We start from the raw sequence: 26,432 nt of genomic DNA, 5'->3' as shown, positions 1-26,432 counted from the left end.
TTCCTGTTTTTCATACTTGAGTTGCAAATTGCAGCCTATATTAGTTTCACGTTTTGCCTTTAAGATGCATGTCTATCAGAGTTTTCCAAGAGCACCAGGTCTTGACCGTGTATTTAACATTTCCAGCTGACTACTTTCTTAGCTTTTCACTTCACGGATGAAGGATTTTGCAGTCAGGCAAGTCCCTCCAAAGTGTGTTTAACAGACACTGATTTTCTTGAAACTGCTTTATTCAGTGTTTTTTCCAGCTTTTAGCTACTGGTCTGTCAGTGTGAGATTAGGACCTTTCTGGAATTTTAGCTGTGGATAAACATCCTGTGATAAAAGAACACTCAAAAAGTCTCAACAGAAAAAAAAGAGCACTGATGAAGATACTCTATGCTCTGTGTCTACTACAGAGGAGCAAAAGATCAGCACTGTTTTTCACAAGCATTTTTTATGGTACTGTTTTTTTGTAATCTGATCTGCCGAAGAGAAAATGAATTGACACACATTGATAAAAACATCACAACCCCTGCTTCACTGTCCACAACTCAAAAACGTTTTGGGAAAGCCAGCGATCGAGTCTCCATCTGTAGTACATTCTCCCACATGAACCTTCCTATGTTTCTGAATTATCTGCATCAATGGGAAACAGTTATGTAACCTCTATCTATGAATCTCTGAACAGATCTGTGCAGCAAACATGATGAATCTAAGCAGCTAAAGAAGAAGCTCTTTGATTCCAGTCGACTCCTGTGCAATTTGAAGTGACAGGCACAAAAGTGACCAGCAGGCATTACACAGAATGAACATGCTGTGGAGTCTGTGTGGTGTTGAATTAATGTTATCATGAGACGACTTTGTGGGTGGAGATGTTAAAGGAAAGGATGGGGACATACTGGGCAGTTTTATAGAGTCCTGAGAGTGTAGATGTCAGAACATGCCCATAGCTGCTGATCAATACAAAGCTATACCCAGCAGTCATATGGACGTTCAGGCCAGGGAGCCGGAGATTGGTGTCTGCATCAGCTGGAAACGTTAGTGCTTGTGCTAATAACTGCACCAGTAGGTGTTTTTTAAGACCTGGGTTAGCACACTCCTTTCTCTTGTATTTATCAAAGATGAAAATGCTGGATGTGAATGACTGATACAGTGCAATCCAGTCATTATGACCACATTTAACTTTAGTAGAAGAGGAACAAGAAGAACAAAAGCTGAACTCTCATAAATCTGTGTAGGTAAAAAATAAATGACATATCCTCTCCTCCAGTCATTTCTTCAATATCACTGATTTACAGATAACATATTCTAACAGTGTTATTCTGCAACAAGCACAAAGATTGGGCTTTACGGCCCCAAGGTGTTCCATCTTTTCTTTATCCCCCAGACATTTCTTTTCTACTTTACCTTTTGCTTTCTCTTATCTGTTTTCAGCCACAGCTCACTCACCAAACAGGAGCGGTGCCCCTTCAGCGTGAGCGCTTATATAAACATTTAATAATAAATCAATAGCATCAAATCAGAGAAGTGAGAGCAGCTTTTGCAGCACCAGTATCACTGTCGGTTTAATCTCTCTGTTCCTTGAATGCGTACACAACAGTCAGTTGAATGGTTGCCTGAGGCTCACAACCCTCCTAATCCCTAATCCAAGGTCTGGGCCAGATTAAGAGGAGCCCTCAGGACTCCAGTTCTTCAGGGGGGCGCGGATAAGAGATGGCAAGGGTGTGGATAGAACACATGGACTAAAAAATGGAGGATAATGGTGAAGAAGGATGGGAATAGACATAAAATGGGTGGACACTGAAAAACACAAGGTGCCATTTAACTGAAGAGTGAAATCTGAAGTATCATGACCATAGACCGTAAAAAATATGGATGTCATCTTGCTCGGCTTGAAGTGAGGTCGACACAAAAACTGCTTCCCCTGGAATAGCTGGCTGCGGTATAGGTCAAAGAATCTGGCTCCCCAGCTATTCCAGATAAGCTGTGTCAAACTTTAAAAAAGTATTACACCTCATAGAAATGTTTCTCACATCCGGTCGTTGTGTTGATTTGAGAAATATCATTTGGCTGCCTTGCATTCAAGTCCTCTTTTTTCTGTAACGTTTTGTTTTTATTTGTTGTAAGAGGTTAAAAACAAGGCTTTATGTCAAGTTTAATGATGACTGACAGCTGCTGTACTTGTGTATTTTTTCAGGGATTGTAAAATAGGTCGGGAGGAAGAGCCAAGAAGAGATTAGACTCTCAAAAGAAAAACAATAATAGTCATTTTGCCATTAGGCTCCACTCAGATTTCCTCATAACCTCTATTGCACAAACTCTGGCTGCCAATGGCGGCGCATGCAACAGGGGTATTTTGGCTTCAAAAAATACAATGGTAAATGGCAGAGCTATGCTGTCAGCTCTATATAGAGTCAATGATCATGACTGTAGACTGTATAAAACAGACGTAGTCTCCTCTGCTTCACCCGTCCGTTTCTGAAAAGGAAAATGAAGCACACCGGCTATCGTAGTCATGCTGGAAGTGGCAAGGGCTTTGTGTACAGCTATAGGACACCTGTCAGTCACGTGACCTGAGCTGTGCCTCTGATTGAGCGAGCTTGCGATCTTAATATCCTCAGAACTGCTGAGTTAGAAAAAAATTCACCCATCTGTGCTGATAGAAAAATTTCTCAGTGATTCAGACAGGAGACGTTTTTTGAATCAGGCAGTTAAAAGGTCAATTTCTGAAAACCGTTTGAGTGTCAGCCTCAAGCAGACACTCCAAAAAACAGCAGGTTTTAGCACTTCCGCATTGTCTCGTACTCTTAGACCAGAGGTTGCCGCTTGATTATGACTCAAAGGTAAGTGCAAACAACAACTCTTTTTTGAGTTAACAGTGTAGTCAGCGATTGTCTAATCTGCACTATTTGTCAAAATCGCTGTAATCCTCCTCTCCATCCACAAGACATCATCACTGACAGCATGCTGAAAAAAGTCTGGTTTCAATACACAGCCTTGGCTCTGAATTTCAGCAGCTGAATACTGTGGCTCGGACGGAGCCACCAAAACAGGGTACACCCCCACACACCCAGGGGGCGGATCATACTCGTGCGCAGATCAGACAGAGGGGGGAGGTGGAGTAGAATGTTGCGTAGGTAGCGTGCGCCGTTAGCGTAAGGAAGCAGTGTGATACCAACAGTAACAATGGCCGAAAAACACCCCAAAAGAAAATAGGACAGAAGAGCATAAAATGAAAATAAAAAGTCTATGACTATGATAGAGGGAAGACCTGGGTCAACACTGGTGTGGCTTTCCGAAGGTGGAGGGAACTCCGCGATTTAACGGAACTGAAAACAGACGCGGATGTCGCCGTTTTTCTGCTGGACAGGTAAGCAAGGTTAGCTTTGTGGTGCTTTACATAACAGTAACAGCCGTCAGGCATTCATCTTATTGTCTAATCTGCCAAAATGTGCTGTTGTCGTGATGTTATCAATTATGGCAGTAGAGTTGTGGCTACTGTTGTCTGACCAGTCAGGGTTACCTTAGCTTTGCAGCTTAGCTGTGTGCTAACCCAGAGTTGGCGTCAGACAAAATTAAACAGGTGGTCATTTTGACAGGTGCAGGGGGGCACAAATTATCGTTTACTACTGGGTTCATAACCATTGTGTAAAGTTCTAATTCACTTTTACAAAGTACTGTACCACAACGAAAGCCACATCCCTCCCTCTCTTTTCTCTCCCTCCGGTGTGCTCACAACCGTGCGCCTTTAGCACCAAGATTAGAGTGAACATCAAACACCTTTCAACGATCAAAAAACAGGAAACCCAAACAATAGTAGAGAGCTAAAGATAGAAATACCTTTAAAACAGCTGGGGCCGCCGAGTGTTGTATCCTAGCTAAATCTCCTGAGGATAGCGTCCTCCCACTCCGTCGTACATCCGTGGTTTAAGTCTCCTTCAAAGGCAAGCTCAATAACCCGGGCCTGTCTATTGTGGCGCATCGCACGTCTTTGATCGGAAAATGTTTATATATCAAAATATTACAATATATGTTGCTACAATACTACTAAAACTCGTCGTACTACAACTAATTTCAAAGCAATAATTACGGCTTGACGGATTATAGCGAACTGACCCTCGAGTGTTTGCTAGTCCGGCGTCCGCCGTGTTGGTCAGCTACGCGGTTTCCTCGGTCGTTTCCATGACGACAAACGTCCATCTGTCGGGCGTGGAGCCAGGGGTAGGGTATGAAGGTAGAGGCTGGTCTAAATTCGTTAATCAACAACCTCTCCACTCGTTTTCTCCCAGACCGCTGATTACACCTTTAAACACACCAACACATCAACTCAACACAGGTAAGGTAAACTCTGCCTCACAGGAAGAAACCTCAGGCAAACTGGACTCATTGATGGGCCTTCTGCCTTGACTTGACTTGGTGGGTCTCAGGGAGAAGCAGACAGAAAGTGAGAGGGGCAGAAAAAGTGACAGACTCACAGACACCAGAGAGAAACAGAACCACAACAGGTCATATGGTGGATTATGATCCACCGTCTCTTCAACTCTCCTGCATCCTTTATCCACCCTGAGGCACAACTGCTCTGTCTTTCTTTCTCCAAGGTAATTCCAGACAGTAGATGCGCGGCCCTGCTGGCAACTGCTTTTGCTCACAGTTGCTGCCTCTCTCCCTCTCTCTCTCTCTCCCTCTTTCCCTTTCTCTCTCACTCTCTCTCCCACACGGACGCGGCATACCTCCTCTTCACCAGCCACCGTGCGTGCTGGGGCTGACGCGTGTACCCGCATACGGAGTGCGGAGTGTGGACCGCGGAGTGTCGTTGCGCGCATCCTCGGTTAATTCTTCCCCCTGATTGCCGAGCCTATAATTTTTCCCTATTCTGACGCAGACAAGACGAGTCGCTTTGGAGCTTCAAGTCGTTACATCTAAAAGAGCCTTTCCCGTCCCTGCAGGAAACTGAGAGACTATTTCGGAATATGGTACCTCTCCTCGGTAATGCCATGTGACACGGCTTTTCATCATTCCATAACCCTCTAACATAAGTCGCTGTGTGTTGGTGATTTTCGAAGAGAGGGTAAGTGAATGTAGCTGTGAAAAAAAGCTCCTGCGTTGAAAATGGAAGTTTTGGCCGTTGGTTTGCTCCGCTGAGGCTGCTGCTGTTGGTGGTGGTTTGGTGATTGGTGCAGGAGGGAGAAACTGCGTCGCCAGCTCAGTAAGGCTGGGAATCTCAGGTCATTATAACAGGACCTGCTGTTTTCCAAGAGAACTAGGTTTTCCCCTCACGTCATCGGATGGTAAAAGATTTATTCCTTTAAATGAGCGGCCACATCCTCCAGCCCTCCTGTTCGCCTTAACGCAGCAGCGTTTGGATGTGGTTTGTTTCCTCTGCGGCTCAGCGTCTCCCCGCTCACCCTGAACATGATTTAATGTTGGGAGGATTTTCAACAGGGTACCAGGCTGTGACTACCCGGGAATCTCTACTTTATTTCCCTCCACGGACAGGCATCCCACTCACGGCAGAGATTACAGGGAATTTCCTTGACCGCCCTACAGATGGACTAAAAAAAGAAGCTTCGTGTTTTAGGATTTTAACTCGGCTCGCTCTCACTCAGAGAGCTGTTGGCTTTCTCTGATTCTTGGGGGGAAATATCTTTGGACAACATGAAAGTTATCTCTGTTATGATGCTCGTTGCCGTCTTTTGGAGCCAGGAGTGGAAGTCGGCGCTCTCGGATTCAATCATCCACATCGGTGAGTTCCTGCGCTTTTTTCTCCTCAGATTCTCAGCCACAATGAGGCTCTGTGTGCGTCTCTCAGGAAACAGATTGGATGTTTCAGCCTTGATATGCGCTGCGCTGCTTAAATCACCGCTCTGCTGGCGATTTATGTGACACCCGGTGGTATTGCGTGGGCTTTTCTATGAATCAACACTATTTTGATGCAGATACCAGACTTGGGATGGCTTTCAAGCAGAATTTCTAGCTCTGACACTTCTTTTATTGCTGGCAAAATAACGGTCTTGGGTTCTGTTATGCGCCATTGTGGGCATCATATCATCAGAGTTGAGGTATTACAAATAATCTTCCCAATATGCCATCTCTAATACCGCAAGACTGCTTTGTCGTTATTAATGCCAGCTTTTAAAGATTATTAATTGCAGCCTTAAACGATCAATACATGCAGAACGTGCCAAGTAAAGACACAGCACTTACAGGGTGCAGCGTTTCACCAGAATTTGATGTATGATAATGTCTGTGTGTGCACAGGATGTGCGAAAAACAGGTGGTTTGATGCTCCCCTGCATGGCAGAGAGATTACCCTGAGCTCTCAAATTTCTTACTTAGAGATGTTTGCACAGTGGCATGATCGTCATTCAGCGTGAGATACCGCAGTGCCAAGACAAAAGAAGAGAAACGTTTTATGTCTTAACGTCTTTTTTGCCTTCCACCACCATCAGCAAAGTGTGGCACTGTTGTGTTGAGTGTGATTTCGACATCAGGGAGCGTATTCTTTCAGGCGGTGAAGCAGCGCCTCCGGCTCCAACGGAGGAAAAGAGGGAGAGAGGGGGGACACTGGAGAGCGTGTCTTGCAGAATGAGATGAGGACACGAGGTGGTGGTGGGCACACATAATCGTTGCACAACTCGGTGGCCTCGAATGGGCGATAGACCAGAGCGAGAAAGAGGGAGGGAGAAAGTGAGTGGGTGCTTGAGAGGCGCGCGCGCACAAACGCACGAGAACTAAGATAAGCACCTGTCCATTTTGAACTGGTGTTTGACCGCATTACACACATGGCCAAGATCACATCCATATTTTAACACACACAAGCAGTCAAGCACACATGCAACACATCATAGGCCACCAATCTTACCCAGTGCATTACGCTGCCAGGGGAGGAGAGCTGGCATGTTTGATCTGTTCAGACTGGAGCCAGCTGATTTACACAGCTGATCTCCAGGCCAATTTAGCAGCTACCTGGATGCTGTTTGAAATGAGCTGGATCAGTCTGAGGTCTTCTCTGGGCGCTTGACCAAGCTGATTCTTCATATCAGACTTACAACAACAGCATGGCCAAATGAGGGAGATTAACACAGCTTCAGTAGACAGTGAATGTGCATAATCAAGGTGAAGATGATGTGCTAATCAAACTACATGGAAATTAAAAAAATATATACATATAACTGATGATTCAGACATGGATTTTAGTTTCGGTGAATTCTTATCTAAACTGGGTTACAGAGACATGTGGGACATTACAGCATTATGTGCAGAAGAAGCCACATGCAGTATGCAGGCTTGTAAGCTGTGATTGTAGCCCTACAGGGGCATCAGTGTAATCCACTGGTTTGACAGATCCTCCCTGTGAACTGGATGGTTTGATCCCCGCAGCAGCCACATGTTCTGCAAGTGTCACTCAGCATGACTCTGGAAGTTTGTACCTGCTCACTGACTGTTTGTTTCTCTGGATGAGACAGAGACCAATGGGACTGTGACATTGCACAGCTTACCAAGACTGAGACCCAGATATTTGCTATATAGGCCATCAGCAGCGAGTTTCTTGTCAGCTACTTAAACTGGGTCAAGGTTCTCCATATGTGCACAACTGTTCTGCATTTTTTTTATATCCAAGCTATCCAGATCTGTATTGTTTTTAGGGCTGTATTTGAGTATTCTACTGAAAATCCCATCAATTAATCGAGTAATTGGATAAGATATATTTTTGTTAAAGAGCTATTATTTTTCAAATTAATTTTTTTCTCTTTAAGAAATAGAATTTTCTGATACAGCATGTCAATAAGAGCACTTGCCTTGGTAGCTCCAAAATTTGTAAACACACTTTGACACATTTTGTGCCTTGTACATCTCATCAAATGTTGCGGACCCAAATGGCACCCGTTTCGTAGAATGACCCATTAGTCTCCTAACTCCAGAAAAGAAGCTAGATTTGTTGCTAGTTGCTATTTTGTATAAGAGGTAGCTTGAGGGGTCTGAAAACTCTCTTATTATGGCCTCAGCTCTATTTGAAATACCACTCTTTGATCTTTTTTTAAATTAAACGATTCCTCGAGGTGGAGAAAATTACTCGAGTATTTTTTGTAATCGAGTACCTCGAATCATTTGAGGAATCGTTTCAGCTCTAATTGTTTTCAAATATGGCATCTTAGCTGGTCCTCAGCATGTACTTCATAAGGCTTTACTATGACATGACAGCTAACTTGAGACTATGCTATACTTACATCCAAAAGCTAGGTTTTTAAGATGCTGGAGTAAGAGATAGTGCTACGAGTACCTTTCTGAGAACATAAATAAAGATGATCTTTGATGATCTATAGAATTTATTGCACTAACTAGTCATTAATGGAAACACAATGTAGCATTAAGCTAATAATTAGTACCACAGCCCATGCAAACTACCTTCTACCTTACAAACTTTAGCAGATGCAGCCTTTTGGTAGTATTCAGTGTTTTATGTGTTTATCTCTTTGTCTGTATTTATGTGTTAAGATGATGCACGTAAAGATGAGTAGACATAATGTTGTACACTGTATTAGACCAGTCAGCTGGAAAAATTAGACTGTACAGACGCAGGATTTACAGGAGGAGAGGCTCTCAAATCACCTTCTGTTTGCAACATAATCCATACAAATCCAAGATGTATGTGTAAGGAGCACAATTCAGTGACACAGATAATGAGGAAAACACTGCTATTCTGCCTTGACCCCTGTTGCAAAAACCAGGCTGGCGGCGGTTTCCAATTAGTACAAGAGACAGCAAGAACTGTGTGTAGTTTATTGGTTGGTTGAGTTTATTCCTGGTTAGTTACAACTCCATTCGCGCTCAAGCAAATGTATGTGCAAGCTAGGCTTTTTGTGTGTGCATGCATGAGGACAAGACCAAGTGTGGGTGGTTGGTGTGATTTCAGATTTTTTTTTCTCTCTGTCTTGTTCCTCTCCATGTTATTTCTAATCAATAGTTCATTTCCCTGCTGGCCACAAGTACTTTGAATCCCAGCAAAAGGTTATCAACCGAAAACAATGCATGTCTTTTCTCATCCTCTCACCTCGGTCCCTCACTCAAACCTCTTCAGCCAGGAGACTTTAGAAACAGCAGACGAGTTAGGCTATGGATACAGGGAAAGAAGGAGTTGGAATCATGATTCTTGGTTATTGTTTTCTCACAAAAAATATAGCACGAGCTACACTTTCAGTTTAGCTGTTTCTATGTTCGAATTCTACATTTACATCCTTGGAGGCCTCTGTACTTCACTCTATCATCTCTTTAGCTCCAACAATGCTGACCTGTCTGTGTGTATGTGTGTGTGTGTTCACATCATATTGACTTAGGACCGCATGAGAAAGGAAAAAAAGTACTATACCCAGCAGGCACATCACATTGACATGTCAGAAGTAATCCCTCTTTAATCTCTTTGTTGCTGCTAAAGATGGAATGAGGGAAAGAGAGGGAGAGAGACAGACAGGCAGCAAAGAGATGTGAATCCAAAGAAGTGAAAGGAGGCAGGAAATAGACATGAGCTGGAAGAAAGGTAGAATTAGTACACTGTGCCATCATCATCATCATCATCTTCCTCCATTTTTAGCTGCTCATACTGCAAACCTCGGCCATCTTCAGCTGCCCTTATTTCTGTGATATTAACAGCAGTGACCAGCAGACGTTTTCAACTTGCACTGTCCGGGCATTAAAAGTGATTGAGCTGCTGGGTAGCTGGCTGGCTCTGCAGCCTCACATCCTCTCTTTCCCTCTCTTTTTTAGCTGTCTGTCTCTCTCTGGCTAATGATCAGCATGCAGAAGGAGGGGGGGTCCGCTTCGCTTGCCTCTTGGCCCTAGCTGCATCGTGTGCTGCATGGCAATAGTCCTCTGCTTTATGAGGGCGGTTAGTATAGATTTGTGCGTGTACGTGTTAGGAGGAGAGAGATACAGTCAGATAAAGAGGGAGAGGAAGTGTCTGTGGTTGTGTGTGTGTGTTCTTGATTAGTTACACTCAAAAAGTCTCAATGATTTATGCAGCCAGATTAAGCCCTCTCTTCGAGAGTTGCACTGTTGTTGTTTTTTTAGCCATGCAATGTGTCAGAGTGCATTCACCCTGCATCAAACACGAGGCAAACAAGCCGGCAAGCAAGTCTGGTTCATGCCCGCTCAAGTCATGAATTGCACATTGGCACACTTCTTCCCCTCTTATGCTCTATTCTCATACTGATCATGGAAGTACAGTATGCTCTAGAGTCCTAATGCTTGGTCAGAGGCTTCAGATTAACATCATTCTTGGCTGTTCACACTCAAATGCCAAGGGCACAGAGTATTAAAATGAATCTTAAGATGGCTACATGTAGCACAATGTCTCCATCCATCACAGGCACATATTAAAGATGCCTCTGTGGACTGCCGATTGAATCAACTCTTGGATTAAGAGGGGGATGAAATGTGGCTCACCTAGTATGTCATCATTCCAGGAATCACCCAGAAAAACACTTTAGGTGATAAAATGTGCATTTTGTAATGGAATTGGAGTCTAGACAGATGTTAACAGTATTTATGGCCAGTTTTGTTGCATGATCTATGTTGTGTCATATAGTTTCTGTCATCTTACATTATGGCCTGCAGTAATGTGATATGGGTCTATCTACACTATAACATCTGGGGTCATGGTCAAGGAATCAATGGGCTTCAATTTTGCCACATTTGCTATACCTCAAAATCAGTGCAGGACACTAGAAACATGGACTGTCTCGAAAATATTGCAGATGTTTAGAATTTTACAATATTTTTGCTATGATTGAATAAAGACATATGATCGCTATTGAGATCTGATTTCCAGAACACCTGTGCAGAACACTTCAGGCACTGTGCTTACTTAATATAAGGTTATATAAATTATTTTTAAAAAAGGTGGAAGTGGTGCAGTAGACAGTTTCAGAAAGCTGTCGCATCAGGTAACACCCTGATATTTCTCTGGAGACACAAAATAAAATGACTTCACCGTAAAATTCAGGTTTGATGCTCTGCAGCAGAGCAGGAGGACAATGGTGCAGTGTGGTGACATATATTACGTCTGTGTAAGCCAACTCAGTTCGTGCTTTGCTTCTTCATTGTATTACTCCAAGATTAGACTACCAGAAACCAGCATGCATGCCCCCAAAATTGGGTTAATAAGTGTGACATCAGACTCATTAGGAAGGTCTTAGGGGATCTGTTTCTTAAAACTGCAGCTCTCTCCTGCTCATATTAAGTATTCACATTTGATCTGTATTTCTATGGCAACCCAAATGGCTGCTCCTGTTGGATGACACAGATTTGGAGCATTTCTTGTTCATATTAAGTTCATATTTTGCCCCAAAAAACAAGAGGGACTCACTTTTCTGATGCACATTTATAATTTCCAACATTTTCAGGGAGCAGATCACTTGTGATACCAGGAGTTCCTTTCATCTAGTTCTGACATTTTTATCTGAGCCCCTTTGTTCAGTTTTCAAAGACCTGTTTTGTTCAAGGTAGTTTTTAGGACTGGCTTGTCATTAAGGTGAAAGCCAGAGAAAGAGAGAGGGGGGACGGGACAGTCGTGTCATGCTTTGGTCGCTTGGATCAGTTTAGGTGATGAGGGGGGAGGATGGCTGGATGGACAAAGAGATTATTAGATCTATGCAGAGAGTGCACGTGTGTGTGCATGTGGGGCTGTGTCCCATAACAGCGATGAGAGACGGAGGAGGATTTCCGTCATTTCCATGGAAAGAGTTGAAAGCCTGAATGGTAGGTTTTCATTATTTGTGGGGAGAGGACACATAAGGGAGAGGAGACAGGGGGGGTGGGATGTGTCCTGGCATGGCCCGGGTTTTTCTTTCACTTTGCTGCTATTCTGGTCTTTTCCATGGAGAGGGATTTCTAAACATCTCAGTGTGTGTGAATGGCCGGGTTTTGTCTACGAGTTTCACAGCTGTCAACACTGCTTCCTCTTTTGAAGTGTCAACTCTTTTTCTGTGTGTGTGTGAGTGAGTGAGTGTGTGTGTGCACGTGTGTGTGTTTGAATATGCAGCTGCCCATGCATACAGGAAGGTGGTGGCTGGGCACTATGTGTTAAATGCTTCACATCTCTTGAGTTTTATGTCTATGAATGTTGACAGGTGTGCTAGTCCTGTACTAGGGAGATTTAGCACCTCAACTGTGTACATAAACTCATAAAAAACTGGTGTTTTATATGTATGTGTGTGTGTGTGGGTGTGTGTGTGTCTCTATAAAACTTACAGAAGTGCAAAGTGTGCAAGGTGCATCTGGTTTGTGTGATATGTGAAACTGCTGTGCTTCCTCAGGTGAAGGAGCAAGACAGACAGCAGCTCTGACGTCTGTACCGGGTCACTGAGGCAGAACCCTTAACCAGGCCACAGAGACAGAGGGAAAAATAAATGTGTGTGTGTGTGTGTGTGTGTGTGTGTGTGTGTGTGTGTGTGTGTGTGTGTGTGTGTGTGTGTGTGTGTGTGTGTGTGTGTGTGTGTGTGTGTGTGTGTGTGTGTGTGTGTGTGTGTTTTCTGAGGTTGAGACAGACTGACAGCTAGCTGTGAGAAAAACTATGATTGCTTCTCTGAGGCTGGCAGCAGATGTAGGCGCTGAGAGAAAGCCCAGCTGAAGGTGCTTCATCTAGTCGCAGCAGCAGCAGTAGCAGTCACTGATGCAGGTAGAACAGACCAGATGGCCTGGGAAGAACTTGTACAACACAGGCCCTTGTTCCCGGATGATTGTATTGTGTGTTTGTTTTTTATTCAGTCGACACACATTCAGTCAGACATGCTTAATGTCATCTCAGGACAGAAACCTTTGTTGTTCACTGGGACAAGTGTCAGGCTGATTTTCTGTGGAGACTGATTTAAACTGTTCTCTGAACATGCCGTGCATATGGATGTCCCTTCCTCTCTTGCACACCCTCACACACAATCACACATGTAATCAGACAGAAATGAACATTTATCCAAATGTAAGGGCTTTTGTGGGTGTATCATTTTGGGGATTAATGAATTGTATCAATTACTGGATGTTTTCTATGTTTTATTTCAAGAATTTAATTTCTAAATGAGTTTGACATCTTGATTGACCTTTTTTCCAATTATTTTTGGAAACAAAAACCTGACCCTAACTCTATCTGTAGGAGAAGTCAACATCCCTTTCTGTCCGTGGATTTGGCTGCCATCAATAGAACAATGCATGAGAAACACTGAGTACAAGCCATGAGTACTAACAGGTTTGTCAAAGTCATCATATTAGCTCCAAAAGCCACTGATCTGCCGAGTAGTACAATAAACTGCAGAGCAGTCCTCATATTTTGTCTCATATTTGCATAAATAACAGTCCACAATTCAAAGTAAGTCACTGCATGTCAAATTGCAAAATCCTCCTCCACTCATTTTGTCATTCTTATTCCTAAAATACTCATGCCACATTATCAGGCTTACACCTCTGCTTTTTTTTGGACCAATTCTCAAACTTGTAACACAACAGAATACTGTAAGACATCTGCATGAGCATCTCTTTAAATAACATCAAACCCCAAGAGGTGTCATTGTACGTGACACACAGCTCTCCAGCCTATCATTATGCATCATACCGAGGAATTAATCAAACCAACTGGCAATTATTATTCAGAGAAGAGCCAAATACAAATATGCTGAACAAACAGTGCCATTCAGTGGAGTAATGCCATTTGTATTCAAGTGAGTCTTTTCAGGAGGATCTCTTGGAGAGCACTGAGTTTATGTAATCATGCTAATGAAGAGTGAAACTTCAAAGCACAGCAGAGTTTTATTGTCAAGGACTAGCATGACTGTCAACGTTGGCTGTGTGTCCATGTGTTTACATTTGTTGCTGTATTTAGTATACATACGTGGGTGTGAGTGTCCTTGTATGGTATTCATACATTCTGTACTGCCTTGATTTTCTCAGTAGATTATATATTTACCGCAGCCCTCTCCTCCCCCTCTGTCTTTCATTTCTTTTAATGTTTTTGTTTGCTACCTTTCGGCTGGCACAAATGCAGTTTTAGTCTTCCAGCAATCTGCATTGTGTCTCACTGGGGCAGTGGGTGCCCTGGATGTGCATTATATGTGCTTTTTGGTACAAAAGATGAGCAGTGGCAGTGTGTGAGCATGTTCATGCATTAAGCGATGTCTTCATCCTTCAGCTAGGGCACTACTTTGCAGTCACATCCTCAGACTCTTCACTGAGTTAAAGAACATTTCAGGGTGCGTGGGTGTGCATGTGTTTTCATGCATGTGTGTGGATATCCATCCCAGTGTAATTTTCAGGAAGTGCTTCTCTGTCCTCGGTTTTATTTTCTCTGCAACCAATCGAAGGCACACTCTTTTTTTTAAAGCACTATAAAGCACAAAAACCTTAGCATAGGCATGTTTTAAGCTCCAATCTGCACACACGCACAGAAACTAAAGCTTGTGCACCTCCACGCTGAAAGAAACACCTGTATACAATCACATGCACATATACATTTTAATTAAAGGGGACATATCATACTGATCCCTGATTTAATACTTAAATATAATATAATAAATTTGAAAACAAGACCTTTCACCCCCTGAATTTTCAAAAAATGAGATATTGTATTTTTTCTGATATCCTACAACGAGATTTGATGCCTCTGAAAATAGGTCATTGACATTTGGCTTCGAGATTTCGACCTTAGTGACAATACGAGCTACCTTTCTTTTTATTGGAGTAATCTGATAAAGCAGCTCCTCCTCTGTGATGTCAGTTAGTCACACAACCGCCACCGAGGGATACACCCACCAAGAGCCTGGTATAAACGTATAAACTATACATGTTACAGTACTGGTTTGACTCACCACACTGAAGCGTCCTGAGATGATCTGTGTCGAGGTAGATTTTCTTCCTCCTGAGCTGCAGAACCGTGCGGGTCTGACTCGGGGTCCAATACAAAAGGACGTTTCCTACACTCTGCCATTTTATTAGTGCTATCAATGCCTTACGGTGAAGTTTTGGCAAACAGCAAACTCGCTCAGTCTGCTCCATTCAATGTGGCGTTTTTGTAAATACTGCCATGCTGCAAAAGCTGCCCCCTGGCTCTACCCCCTCTGCCCCTCTGATAGAACTGACCAATCAGAGCACAAAGGGCTGTGACTTTGCGAGGTTACTGGAGGTCATTCTCGAAACAGAGCGTTTCAACGAGATCTTCAGAATGGTCTAAAATGAGGATATTGCGAACGCTATTGTGGGGCAATGAAGGAACTAAATGACTTGAACTGAGGGCAGAAATGCTTTATAGGCATCCTAGTCTGGCATAGTGAAAAGGAGAAACAAGCATATGTCCCCTTTAAATATACATACACTTTCTACAGCTTCATACTTCATTCATTTGTAAATGATTTATTGAACAGTCAAGTATGTAGGTGCTTGGCTACATACTTGAACAGCAGTCTTTGAAAAGTGATGCTTTCTGGTCGTAGGTTCCTGAATCTATCTCATTCATCTGCACACACCCTTCTCACCTTTAAAATGCATGAATAAATGAGTTTTAAAGTATCTATGTTTGCTCAGTTGTGATCTAAAGTCTTCTGAGTTTCAGGTCAGCAAGCATGTTACAAACACAACAGTAATGCTTTGTTTTAAGCTGCAGACACGTTTTCAGTATAACATTGTCAAGGTGCGGTATTTTCTCCTGTGTTACCTCACATTGTGCAACCTCTGAGCCTTGTGTGAAAGCATTACTGCACAGACATTATTATTCATCGCACAAATCATAGTTGCTGTTTAGGTTGTGGGGTTAAGGTGATAATGAATTTGTAATTACATCTAATTATATAACACCTTAGCTGCTTATTTTCACTACACACCCACAACCACTCTCTCCATATGTTAATGCAGAATAGAATTTGATCCAACTACTTATGTGTAAATCAATCAGCAACTGAATGTTGAAGTAAAGAAGATGGTTGAGCTGTCTGTCTTCAGACAGTCTGTTTTCATAAGTATTTTTGTTGTTAATGTTGTTGTTGCGTCTACTCTTCCTCTCTCCACCTCTCAAACCTGTGCGAGATCTCCCTCCTTCCCCACTCTCCCTCCTCTCCATTACTCCCCATCCTCTGTTTTGTCTGCCCCTCCCTCTTGATGTTCAATATGCTGTCAGCGATTAGAGAAACAGGCATCGGAACTGAGAGGTGTTTAACACTTTGATTATTACTGCTGTGGAATCCCAATGTGCTGTTTGTTTGTTTGACACACTTGGCAGCTCGTCACAAAGCTGCGTGTATGTGCCCATCTGGATTGCAGCTCGTAATCTAGTGTTCATCCAGTCTGACAAAAGTGAATCAACAAATTGAGTGGATGGGATCAGTTTGCATGTCGGTAACATGAAAGTTCCTACCTTGGAGTGCAGATTCAGAAGAACTGACCATGTTTCCTCCTGCCTGTGTTGCTAATTAAATGCTAACGCTGCTCGTCATGCCCACCGTATTAGATTACTGTGGTTAGTCATTACTGTTAGCCTCACATTTCTATTCAACTTTTTCAATCAGAAGTCAGACGCAAGGTGAGGGCTTAATAGATGGTTTATTATTCACATTCTTTTGTGTCCTGATAATGTAATGTTTGCACCACACATCAGATCCAACTACATCCATTGTGCATTAGTCAAAGCTGAAATGTGCAGTGACTCACAGACCGCAGCCTCCCTCTGCAGCTGTAACGCTCATTAAATGACCCACTGCAGCCAGAGTGAAAGTGAGGATGTGAAGCATAGCCACATTTGTTTCTGTGGGCCTCAACATCCCAAACCGAAAGTGAACATGTGTTCAAGTTAATAATATCTATTTGATACCTCACATGGGTTCTGCTTAAAAACTGCATGTTTGTCTCGCAAATTAAATCCATTTTTGTTTAGCACCAATACAGCTAGGCCTGTCACAATAACACATTTTGCTAGACAATAATTTTCCAAAATATTATTGCCGATAAACAATATTGTTGTCAATATTGTTTTGATTTTTTTTTTTCAATTTTTCTAATTGATGTAATTATGATAAACGGGATAATAAAGTGAGTTCACCACATCAAAGCAAGAAACTTTAATTTCTTAAGAGTATTTGACTGTAATTAAAAGGTCAGGATCTTTAAAATAAAATAAATTAAAAATAAAATAAAATAAATTCAATAAACAAGAAAGAAAAAAAACAATGAAAATGAAATGGACTCTCTTTTAGAAAAAAATACATGTCAATAAAAATAATTAATACTAATCAAAAACAATAAAACATAGACCCTGTCTCTAAAGAAAAAACGAAACTCCAAAAAAGAAAACCCAACAATAAAAACTCTAGCCTAAATAAAAGGGAGTTTATACAGTTCCTGAATTGTTTGTAACATGTACTTTTTCCCAGTCAATCCATACTGTCTGTCAAACATTTTTAACATTTCTGGCTTTTAACCATAGTGAAGGGCTGCATTTCTTTGGCAATGTAGCTGTCTTTGAGCACCCACCATTTGGCGCTTTTATTTCTATTTACTTTGCAGACCAAAAGCCTCAGTCAGAGCGGACTGTCAAAGAACAAGGCTCCGCTGCACCTCCCCTTTTTCCTCTTTGTCGCCACTATTTTCAAACAAATGCGACATATCAGCTCGTTGGTGTTAATGAGCTCACACTTTGTTCATTCTGATAAAAAACAAAATATTCCCACACTGGGACTGTGGCAGGCGGCTAAAGAACCGTATCTTTTGTGCCATCATTTATATTAGCGTGTGTTTCCTCCTTACCCCTCAGGACGCTCGCTTCAGCTCTCTCTGTGTGTATGTGCAGCAGCCCCGTTGCAGAAGATGCCAAAGATCATATTTTTGGCAGATGCTCACTCCGCTATAAATCCGCTAAATCTGCTATAGAACCTATGCAACCTGATGTTAGGAAAGATAGACGTAGTGAGCCATCTTCTCATTCAGCCTCTTTGGTCGAAAGAGAGGAGGAAAACAAACATGCACGCACGTGTCAGTTTATCGAGGCTGGCAAACTTACCGAGGACGTTTTTGTTTATCGTTCAGTTAATCGATTTATTGATTATCGTGACAGGCCTAAATACAGCAAAATTAAAAAGGTATCTGAGAGTATTATGCAGAATTCACAGTAATGTTACTCCGACCAGTACGCCTTCAGAAATCATCTTTTTCAGCTGAATTAAATCAAAAAGAAGTGGAAAAACAATGTGGTGCTGCAAGAGAGTGTAATGTTTGTTAAAGCTTGCAGCATGTCGGCAGCCAGAGCTTTTCTACCAATATTATGTTGTTTGTTTGTTTTCTCATGCTTGTTTTAGAGGGATGTTTGCATTGCTCATGTGTGGGTGTCTAAGTCTTTGCTGATATTAAAATAATCGGCATGCAGGTGAATGCAGTCCATTAAAAGCATAGCTCTTCCTATACATTGCTATCTAGGCCCCACTAGTTGTCCTCCTATATGAGAGAATCTATTTCCAACATATAATAAATGAATTCAGTGTTACTTACGTTCCATCATTAAAAAAACTCAGCATGCACACTAGGATATATTGCTTCACACATAACATTCAAAGTACCCCTGAATTCATCCATGCAGATCAGTTTACTGCAGAACGCAATAACACAGATCCTGAGGCAAAAAATCTGTACGGTGGGATGATTAATGCAGAGACTGTGTGCAGTGCAAACAACATTAGGTCATAATAAATATGTTAGACAGTAACAGCAGGGGGGAACAGTTGGCTGTATTGGCCATTTATACCACTCTGCGTGATAAGGGTGTAATGTAGGTCTGACTGTCTCACTGTCAGTTAATGCTTGTTTGTTTGACATCTGTGCGCATACATACAAGGGCAAAATCATACATTTAAGCTAATCATCCTCATAAACGAGATATCTTAGACTACAGCAGCATTTCACAAGTGTTTTACCTCTTTTCCATAGAGACATTGTGTTCAGATTGGCTATTCTGTGCATCTCTTAATAAATCTAAAAGTGTGTGTCTCCAGGCTGCCCCCACTCTGACATAATTCACAGCTTTATAATGGCTTACAAATGTGTATCCTCAAGCAAGTAGAGTAAAAACTTCATTGTTATTTACAGCAATGAATGCCAGTGGGACCAGAAGCAAGGTGGCATATTGATTATGGCTGCATTTTTGTGCTGATTACACAGAGACTGTAACAGTTACAGCATCCAGATTAAAAGGGTTCAATGTAGGGCAATGTACAGAGGTCTCAGGAAAATGTTCCCTTGTTCTTTTTTCGCGTTCAAAGTTGGATTTTTACTTTTATGCGCCTTTCATTCAGAGATGAAATAGTGGTTTGGATCAGAAACTGGCTTAGAAAGTGGGGAATGATTTGCAGTTTAAGTCCTTATGTTGAAATAAAGCCTAAGCTACCTGCTTTAGACTATAGCCTGTGTACATTAAAGGGATAGTTCAGTTTTTTTGAAGTGGGGTTGTATGAGCTATATGTGACCACTAAGGACATTAGATACAGTAGAAAGTTGTCTCCTCTCCCTCAGTAAGACACAGACTGTAATCACTGGTGACGAGGAAATAGGCGCTAACAGGGAAAGACTGTACCAAATTCAAAGGCTATTTTCTCTGCCTACAATAACTAAAATCAAAAAGTAATACCACAGTTTAAGAGTACGCTACATAAAATATATTTAAGTGCATTAAGTCTTCGGAAATATAAACATTTATCCGGACCCAACTAACTGGTCATGTATCCTTCCGCGCAGCGCTAGTGCGCTCCGTCCCCCCTCCTCCTTTCAGCTGTAGGGAATGTAAACAAGCTGTGCTTCGGGCGCCGGTTGTAGCCCTGTGTAAGTTTGATCAGGTATCGTAATTCTTTTGTTTGTACTGTAAGGATTGTGAGGCAGCGTAGGAAATTCAAAATGAGTGACTATGACAGCGTCGACAAAGTTCCATTCACTTTGGAACCAAAAGGATACCTGTATGAACCGGAGTACACAGAAGAAGAGCTGCTACAGATGGCGACTGAAAGGAATAAAGAGGAAACATCCGTGGATGCAGTAACACTCAGCATCTTGATGTCCTGTGTCCTACTGAGGGAGAGGAGACACCTTTCTACTGTATCTAATGTCCTTAGTGGTCACATAGAGCTCATACAACCCACTTAAAAAAAAACTGAACTAATAATAATAATAATATAATAATGAATTTTATTTATAACGCACTTTACATTTGGAGGCAAATCTCAAAGTGCACAAGAAGGAAAGATTAAAAACAATAAAAACATTAATAAAGACAATTAAAAAAAAATAAAACCAATAAAAACATAAAAAAAAACAGTAAAAACAGTCAGTTATAATTGTAAATAACAGAATTATCCCTTTAAGTGCGCTTATAAACAGGTAGGCCAAACCGGGGGCTCTGTTTCCACTGTTACATGTGTGTTGCGCCTAACCCTTACTGAACAATCTCTGTTGTGGATACACTGCGCCTCATACTGCATGTTGATATTCCTCAAGGTAGATCAATCATTTTTGAAGTTATAAGCTCAGTTCAAATTAATTAAAAGTATACTATTAAAAGTGATAGCAACTTTAGAATCACTAATCATCATTCCCATTATTTACTGAAAACGGGCTTGAATATATCTCTGCTTAAATTGCAGTAATAGATCTTTTAAATCCTGAATGTAGCTCATGATATTGAATTCTTTAAACCATCCAACATCAAGATCTAGCAATGACCCTCTGGAACACGAAACTGCTTACAGCAAATATGTAGAAACGTGGGAAAGAAAACATGCTATATGCAGTTATTGGGTTTTTTCTTGTTTTAATTTTGATTTTTGAGGTTGTTTTGTAAATCAATCCTGTTTCACCACCACAGAAATGCGAGCTCCATGACGTCAGAACCAGCATCCCCAGCAGTCATGTCTTACTTCAGAGTGCACTTATGAACGAGCATTTGTTCTTCAGAGTGGAATCTGTTCCAGAGACAGCATCATTAGACCTTCTCTTGCTGTGGACAGCCCTCTAGGCTCTCATTGTCTGACTCCCCTTTGCTTTCCACTTGTTTTGCCTTTTCTCCTCTGTCTCACTTTCTCTCCTCTGCAAGCCCCTCCTGCCCACGAGCCCGTTCACTCCAGGCTCTTTAACCGTCTGCTGACCTACAATCAAAGAAAAACTCACATCTGTTTTTCTCTCCATCAATCTTGTACCCTTACACACTTTTCCCTCTCATTGATGTATACTTTCATGTTGTTCTTTATAAACACTGGCTTTCATTGATTTCATTCAGATCTTATTGGTAAAACAGAAAGTCCATTCTGCAAGTAGAGACATTGCCTTATCTCTGTTAACATAAAAAGAACAGTACTTTGACCCTAAACATCATCATAATCAACACCAAACAGACACTCTTCACAGGACATGTGCTAAACTCAGAGGCATATGTCACAAAGCAAGATGTTGATCTCCTCTTAACACAATAGACCACAGCTTGGAAAATAAATCTGTACACTATGACTGGCTAAGCTCTTTGGATTCATCTCTCCCCTGCTTCACTCTGCAAATTAAACTGCTTTCACTTGCTGCCACACTCCACTTTCCCCTGTCTGTTTTTATTTGAGCTGTCTTTGAACTGGAGTAAATAAAAAACCTGCACCTTCTCTTTGTGTGAACTTGCTGTCTGGTGTTGAAGGCAACTTGTTAATACATGGGTTCTGTAATATATGGTGATGGACAAACTATGATTAAGCATTATATTGCTGCTCTCACTGTAATATTGGCACCAAACATCACCATTTTACTTTGAAAGTAAAGAGGATGTCTGAACTGATAATGACATTTGGCTCATGTGTCACTGCCTCTGAGTTTCACAGCCCAAGAGGAGAGCAGTATATTCTGAGGTTTTTTGTGTTAACTGATTGCATCTTAACTACAGCTAACACACTTTATTTCCAAAAATGAATATCCTCACCTCATTTGTTTTTAAGGATACTTTCCTCCACACGCACCACTAAGGGATGGGTACCGAATTAGGTACTTTTATAGGTACCGACCAAATTTTGTCAAAAGTAATGGGTACCGATTCATGTAAAATCAAAAGGTACCATGTTTAGGTATCTAAATGCATCTTTGTGACTGTGAGGGAGTGGAAGAGTAGGCATTTTCCTTGCTGGACATGAACACAGCATTGCAAGGTTATATATTGAAGAATAGATATGTTAAACTGCAAAATATATGGATATTTTATTATTAAAGACATTTAGATTTTTTACAACATAACACAAAAAAAGTACCGAAAATTGGTACCGTTGAGTACCGTTACCGATTGCCAGGCACCGGGTATTGGTACCGCAACGTTTAAAATGTGAAAGGTACCCATCCCTACACACCAGGCAAATCTGCTGGTGAGTGCGGCTTGAAGCATGCCAAACCCATATTTGGCAGTGTTTTTCAGATGTGAAACCCGTGCAGTCCAATCAGGATGAACCCCTGTCATTCAGCTGTGATGCTTGAGAACCAAAAACTCGGCGTCTACACAAAACAACGAAACCGGACATATTATGACAGAACATATGTGGTTTCCCAAGTACCCAGCTACATGTGGACATGGCCTGAGCCACTGTGAGAAAGTTTTTGTCCATTTTGGTGCCATCTGTGAGATTTCTATGCTGATTCCATACCTTACACATCAAGGTTTCCAAAAAAAACTTTTTTTCTTTTTTTAAGAGTTGAATGTGACAGTTGTTGTAAATGTTTGTCGCAGGAAATGCAAAGAAGAGTGACAATTGAGCAGTATGAAATCTCATTCTTGTTGCTGGTGTCTTGCTGCTATCACAGTGTTTCAGTTTATTCCTTTATCAGCTATAGAAGCTTTACCAGCTAACCATCACATATTGTGGTGACAGGACATTGATGCAGAATTTCTCTGTACTGTTGTTTTCATAGGTGACTAAGGATATCCACATTCTTTCCTATCCTAATCCAGAACCGAAATGTATTTGCAACACCTGTGGCTCCGGCAGCATTCAAAGATTTGTGCGCAAGAACAGTTTTCATAAAAATGTCTGCACAAGCATTTAAACAGAGTCTTTCTACTTTATTATTCTTACCATTTCTAAATAACAAAGTGGGTCCCATTGCCCTTGGATAAATCTTTCTACAACAAATGCAAGTCAGGTCAAGGTGATGCAAGTTGATGTAGCACAACAGCATCAGTGAAGTTGGATTTTCAGGGACCGCCATGTTTGTTATTCAGATAAATATAATTCTGCTTGCTCTCTGTGCCCTTCAAAGCACATTACAGTGAGAGGAAAAATATCCATGCTTATGTTACCTTTTTTTAAAAATTATAACCATTATTCTCATGACTGAAAATATCTCTTTGCGGTATTAAATAAAAGGAATTAGAACTCGGTACTGGTAATCCTTATGCAAATGTCTTATTCAATTACACTGTGGTCCTGAGCATAAGTCTTGTAGCTAAATCTTAAAAAGTTAAGCTGCAAATCCTCTTTAGTCTGAAGGTCCCAGCTCTAATCGTCAGGATATTGTTGTTTTTGGTACTATTAATTCCTTTGATTTCTGGTGACCTGCTTGTGTATGTATGGCTGTGTTCAAGGAAGTATGAGTGGGTGTTCTCAGTGTATGCAAATGAATGCTTCCTTCAAAAGTCGCACTGATTTGTGTTCCATATCGAAATTGTCTATCCGTCATCAGCTACAGAAAATAGACTTACAAGCACACACACACAAAAACTCTGCCCCGCACACACAGACACACACACACACACACGTTTAAGAGAGTTAGCAGAGCTTAGAACAGGACATGCACAGTAGGACAATACTGTAATTCAGGAACGGTTTAGTGGTGAGAGGCAGAGCAAGAGTGGATTAGTACAGCTACTAGGCAGCAACGGTCCAAAGTCAACATACAACATGGAAGAGGAATCGACTTCATGCAGGAGTAAAACAGAGCTGTGGAATCAATGCACATACAAATGCTAACCCTGTTTTACCCACACCTCCACAGTATCCACATCTTGTTGTTTGTATGTACGTCCGAGTGTAGGAGCCTAAAAAATACCAGCATGGTGTTTTTTTATTTGTTGCAACATTGTCATACAGTAAAAAAGGAAGAAGACATAAAGGCTTACAATGGGATTATTGCATCGTTTAATCTTGCGGTTTAGAATTTGATGTGCATCTCATGAGAGTCCAGATTCTGTCACTTTAAACAAACATATTTCAGATGGTTTTAGGGGAAGCAGGAGCTATTACACAAGAGCTTGATAGCAGTGCTAAAAATATTCTCCATCTGAGTGTCCGTACGGATAAACATACAAACCAGAAGTACAGTACACACCAGAAGTGGAAGACCCAGGCAGTCAGCTGTTTATGCACACATACGCACACACGCAGAGACACTTGGTTCCCACCGAGAGCCGTCCTGTCTGGCTGTGAAGCTCAGCAGCCTGGCAGAATATGAGAACAGACAGTCTTATTTTTCCATCTCCATGTAGTTGCCGAGGGTTATGCACACTGGACAGCCATCTAACCCCAGCACATTACTGTGCCGTCAAACCAAATCAGGCGTGTGGGCATGCTCTCATACTGTATGTGTGAGCACTGTAAGGGTCAGCTCAGTGCACAATGCTCCATACAGTAGGCTTCAACATGCACGAGTTTGTGTGAATTTAAATACTGTTTGTGTATTATGAAGTTTTCTGGGTGATGTGCTTGTGTAGGTAGAGGGTAAACGTCTGAGTGGGTGTGTTTGCATGTGCATGTGAAGCAGTGTGTAATAGGCCTCGGTATTCCTAAGGGTGGAAAATTGCAGCACTGCTGAAAGAGAAACAGTTGAAGCAGGAGGTTACACAAAATGTGAAAAGTGAGCCAACACTATCCATTCCAGTGGGAAGTGGCTAACAGCAGCTAATTATGTAGTCTGCTCATTTGAAGTCATGTTTTTAAGCTCTCATCAGGTTCATCTGATCTGCATTTCTACACAGATGTCAGAGAGATGTGGAACCATTGGTGTGAACTTGATACATTGTTCATTTGATGAGAATAATCAGTCATCAGTGGTAATTAAGACATCAGATTAGGGTTTGTTTTAAGCAGACATTGACTGCAGTGTTCAGATTTACAAGGTTTGAAATGACTTGTTTAGCTGTCTTGATTTGTACCCAGTGTATGCTTTTCAATTCACCGGCTTCTTTACTTGTAAATCACTGTGGATATTATTTGATTTGTCAACCATCATACGTGGAAACCATGGCCAAAGTCATAGAATTCATTTATTTCTCAGCTGTTAGTCTCATGGTGTCCACTGGAAGAGAATGGGGTTGTCTCTTCCTGCTGTGTTAGTTTGGAGTCGTTCCTTGTTTAACGTGTGTAGAACAGGACATGCAAATGCAAAAAGTGGAAAATCTCAATCAGGTTAAATTTAGCAAACCTTTTACTTTAAACCAAACATTATGTAGTGACATATTTTTAGTTCCAGTAAAATAATTCATTCAGATTTATTCAACTGGCTGTTTATATTATATTATAGCCATCCTGTTGTCCCAGCAGTGCCATGTTTAAAGGTCCCATATTATGCAAAAATCACTTTATTACGTCTTTTAGTGAAATTTGGAATTTCCGGGGTTTGCCGACGTCAGCGATTCCCTTTTTTGAATATTCAGGAGCAAGTCTGACCTGATTGGTCCACCGGAGCAAATACCCCCGAACCCCCTCCCTGCCCAGTCCTCCCAGAGAGGAGTGTGGCTGTCTTTGTAAGAGCTTTTCCTCAGTGCCCCCTGTCTGTGTTTTTGCGTCAGGATGCGCTCAAGCTGCGGTTAGCCCGTTGTGTAGGGCTGTGCGATAATGGCAAAAATCAAAGTCACAATTAACTGAAATTTCTACCTAGGGCTGCACGATAAGGCCAAAATCCAATATCTCGATATTTGTAGGCTATATCTCGATACATGATATATAGCTCGATATTCTGATTTCTCCTCTAAATCACGTTAAATCCAACCCTTTGATGCATAAAATGGCATCATTATAATGATTCAAGCAGACCTTTTAGTTGGATTTTTAAAACTTAAATGAAAAAAGTGGAAAATCTCAATCAGGTTAAATTTAGCAAACCTTTTATTTTAAACCAAATGTTATGTAGTGACATATTTTTAGTTCCAGTAAAATAATTCATTCAGATTTATTCAACTGGCTAATTATATTATATTATATCATATTATATTATATTATACTTTCAAAATATGAACTAAAGTTAGAGATAATATTGATTTTATTTCCATAAATCAACTACCTGGATAATGTTGGTCATGCTGAAAGGACTCTAAGGACTTCTGTCTGTTAACCTGGGGTCTGGTTGAATTGTATCGGATTTGGGTTTGTCTTCTGATAATATCCCAGCTGGCAGCATTTTGATATTCAGCTGTAAAATAGCGTCAAACTCAT

General features: G+C 41.4%; 1 protein-coding gene across 3 annotated transcripts in view; it reads left to right on the top strand.

Moving 5' to 3' along the window:
- The first annotated feature begins 4,703 nt into the window (after positions 1 to 4,703).
- grid2 (glutamate receptor, ionotropic, delta 2) overlaps positions 4,704 to 26,432 on the top strand; it is a 534,507-nt gene continuing 512,778 nt past the window's right edge. For 2 of the 3 annotated variants that reach the window (XM_074669718.1, XM_074669719.1), the window contains exon 1: positions 4,704 to 5,725. In XM_074669718.1, the coding sequence (XP_074525819.1) occupies positions 5,638 to 5,725 (88 nt within the window). In that variant the 5' untranslated portion in view covers positions 4,704 to 5,637. The remainder of the gene's footprint in view (positions 5,726 to 26,432) is intronic. The other variant, XM_074669717.1, reaches the window with a different exon arrangement.

This window comes from Halichoeres trimaculatus, unplaced genomic scaffold, assembly GCF_033239565.1.
Source record: "Halichoeres trimaculatus isolate MK-OKI-2021-1 unplaced genomic scaffold, fHalTri1.1 fHalTri1_scaffold_5, whole genome shotgun sequence".
NCBI classification, from domain to species: domain Eukaryota; kingdom Metazoa; phylum Chordata; class Actinopteri; order Labriformes; family Labridae; genus Halichoeres; species Halichoeres trimaculatus.
Note: the sequence above shows the minus strand (reverse complement) of the source record. Positions and strands in the feature narration are given on the sequence as shown.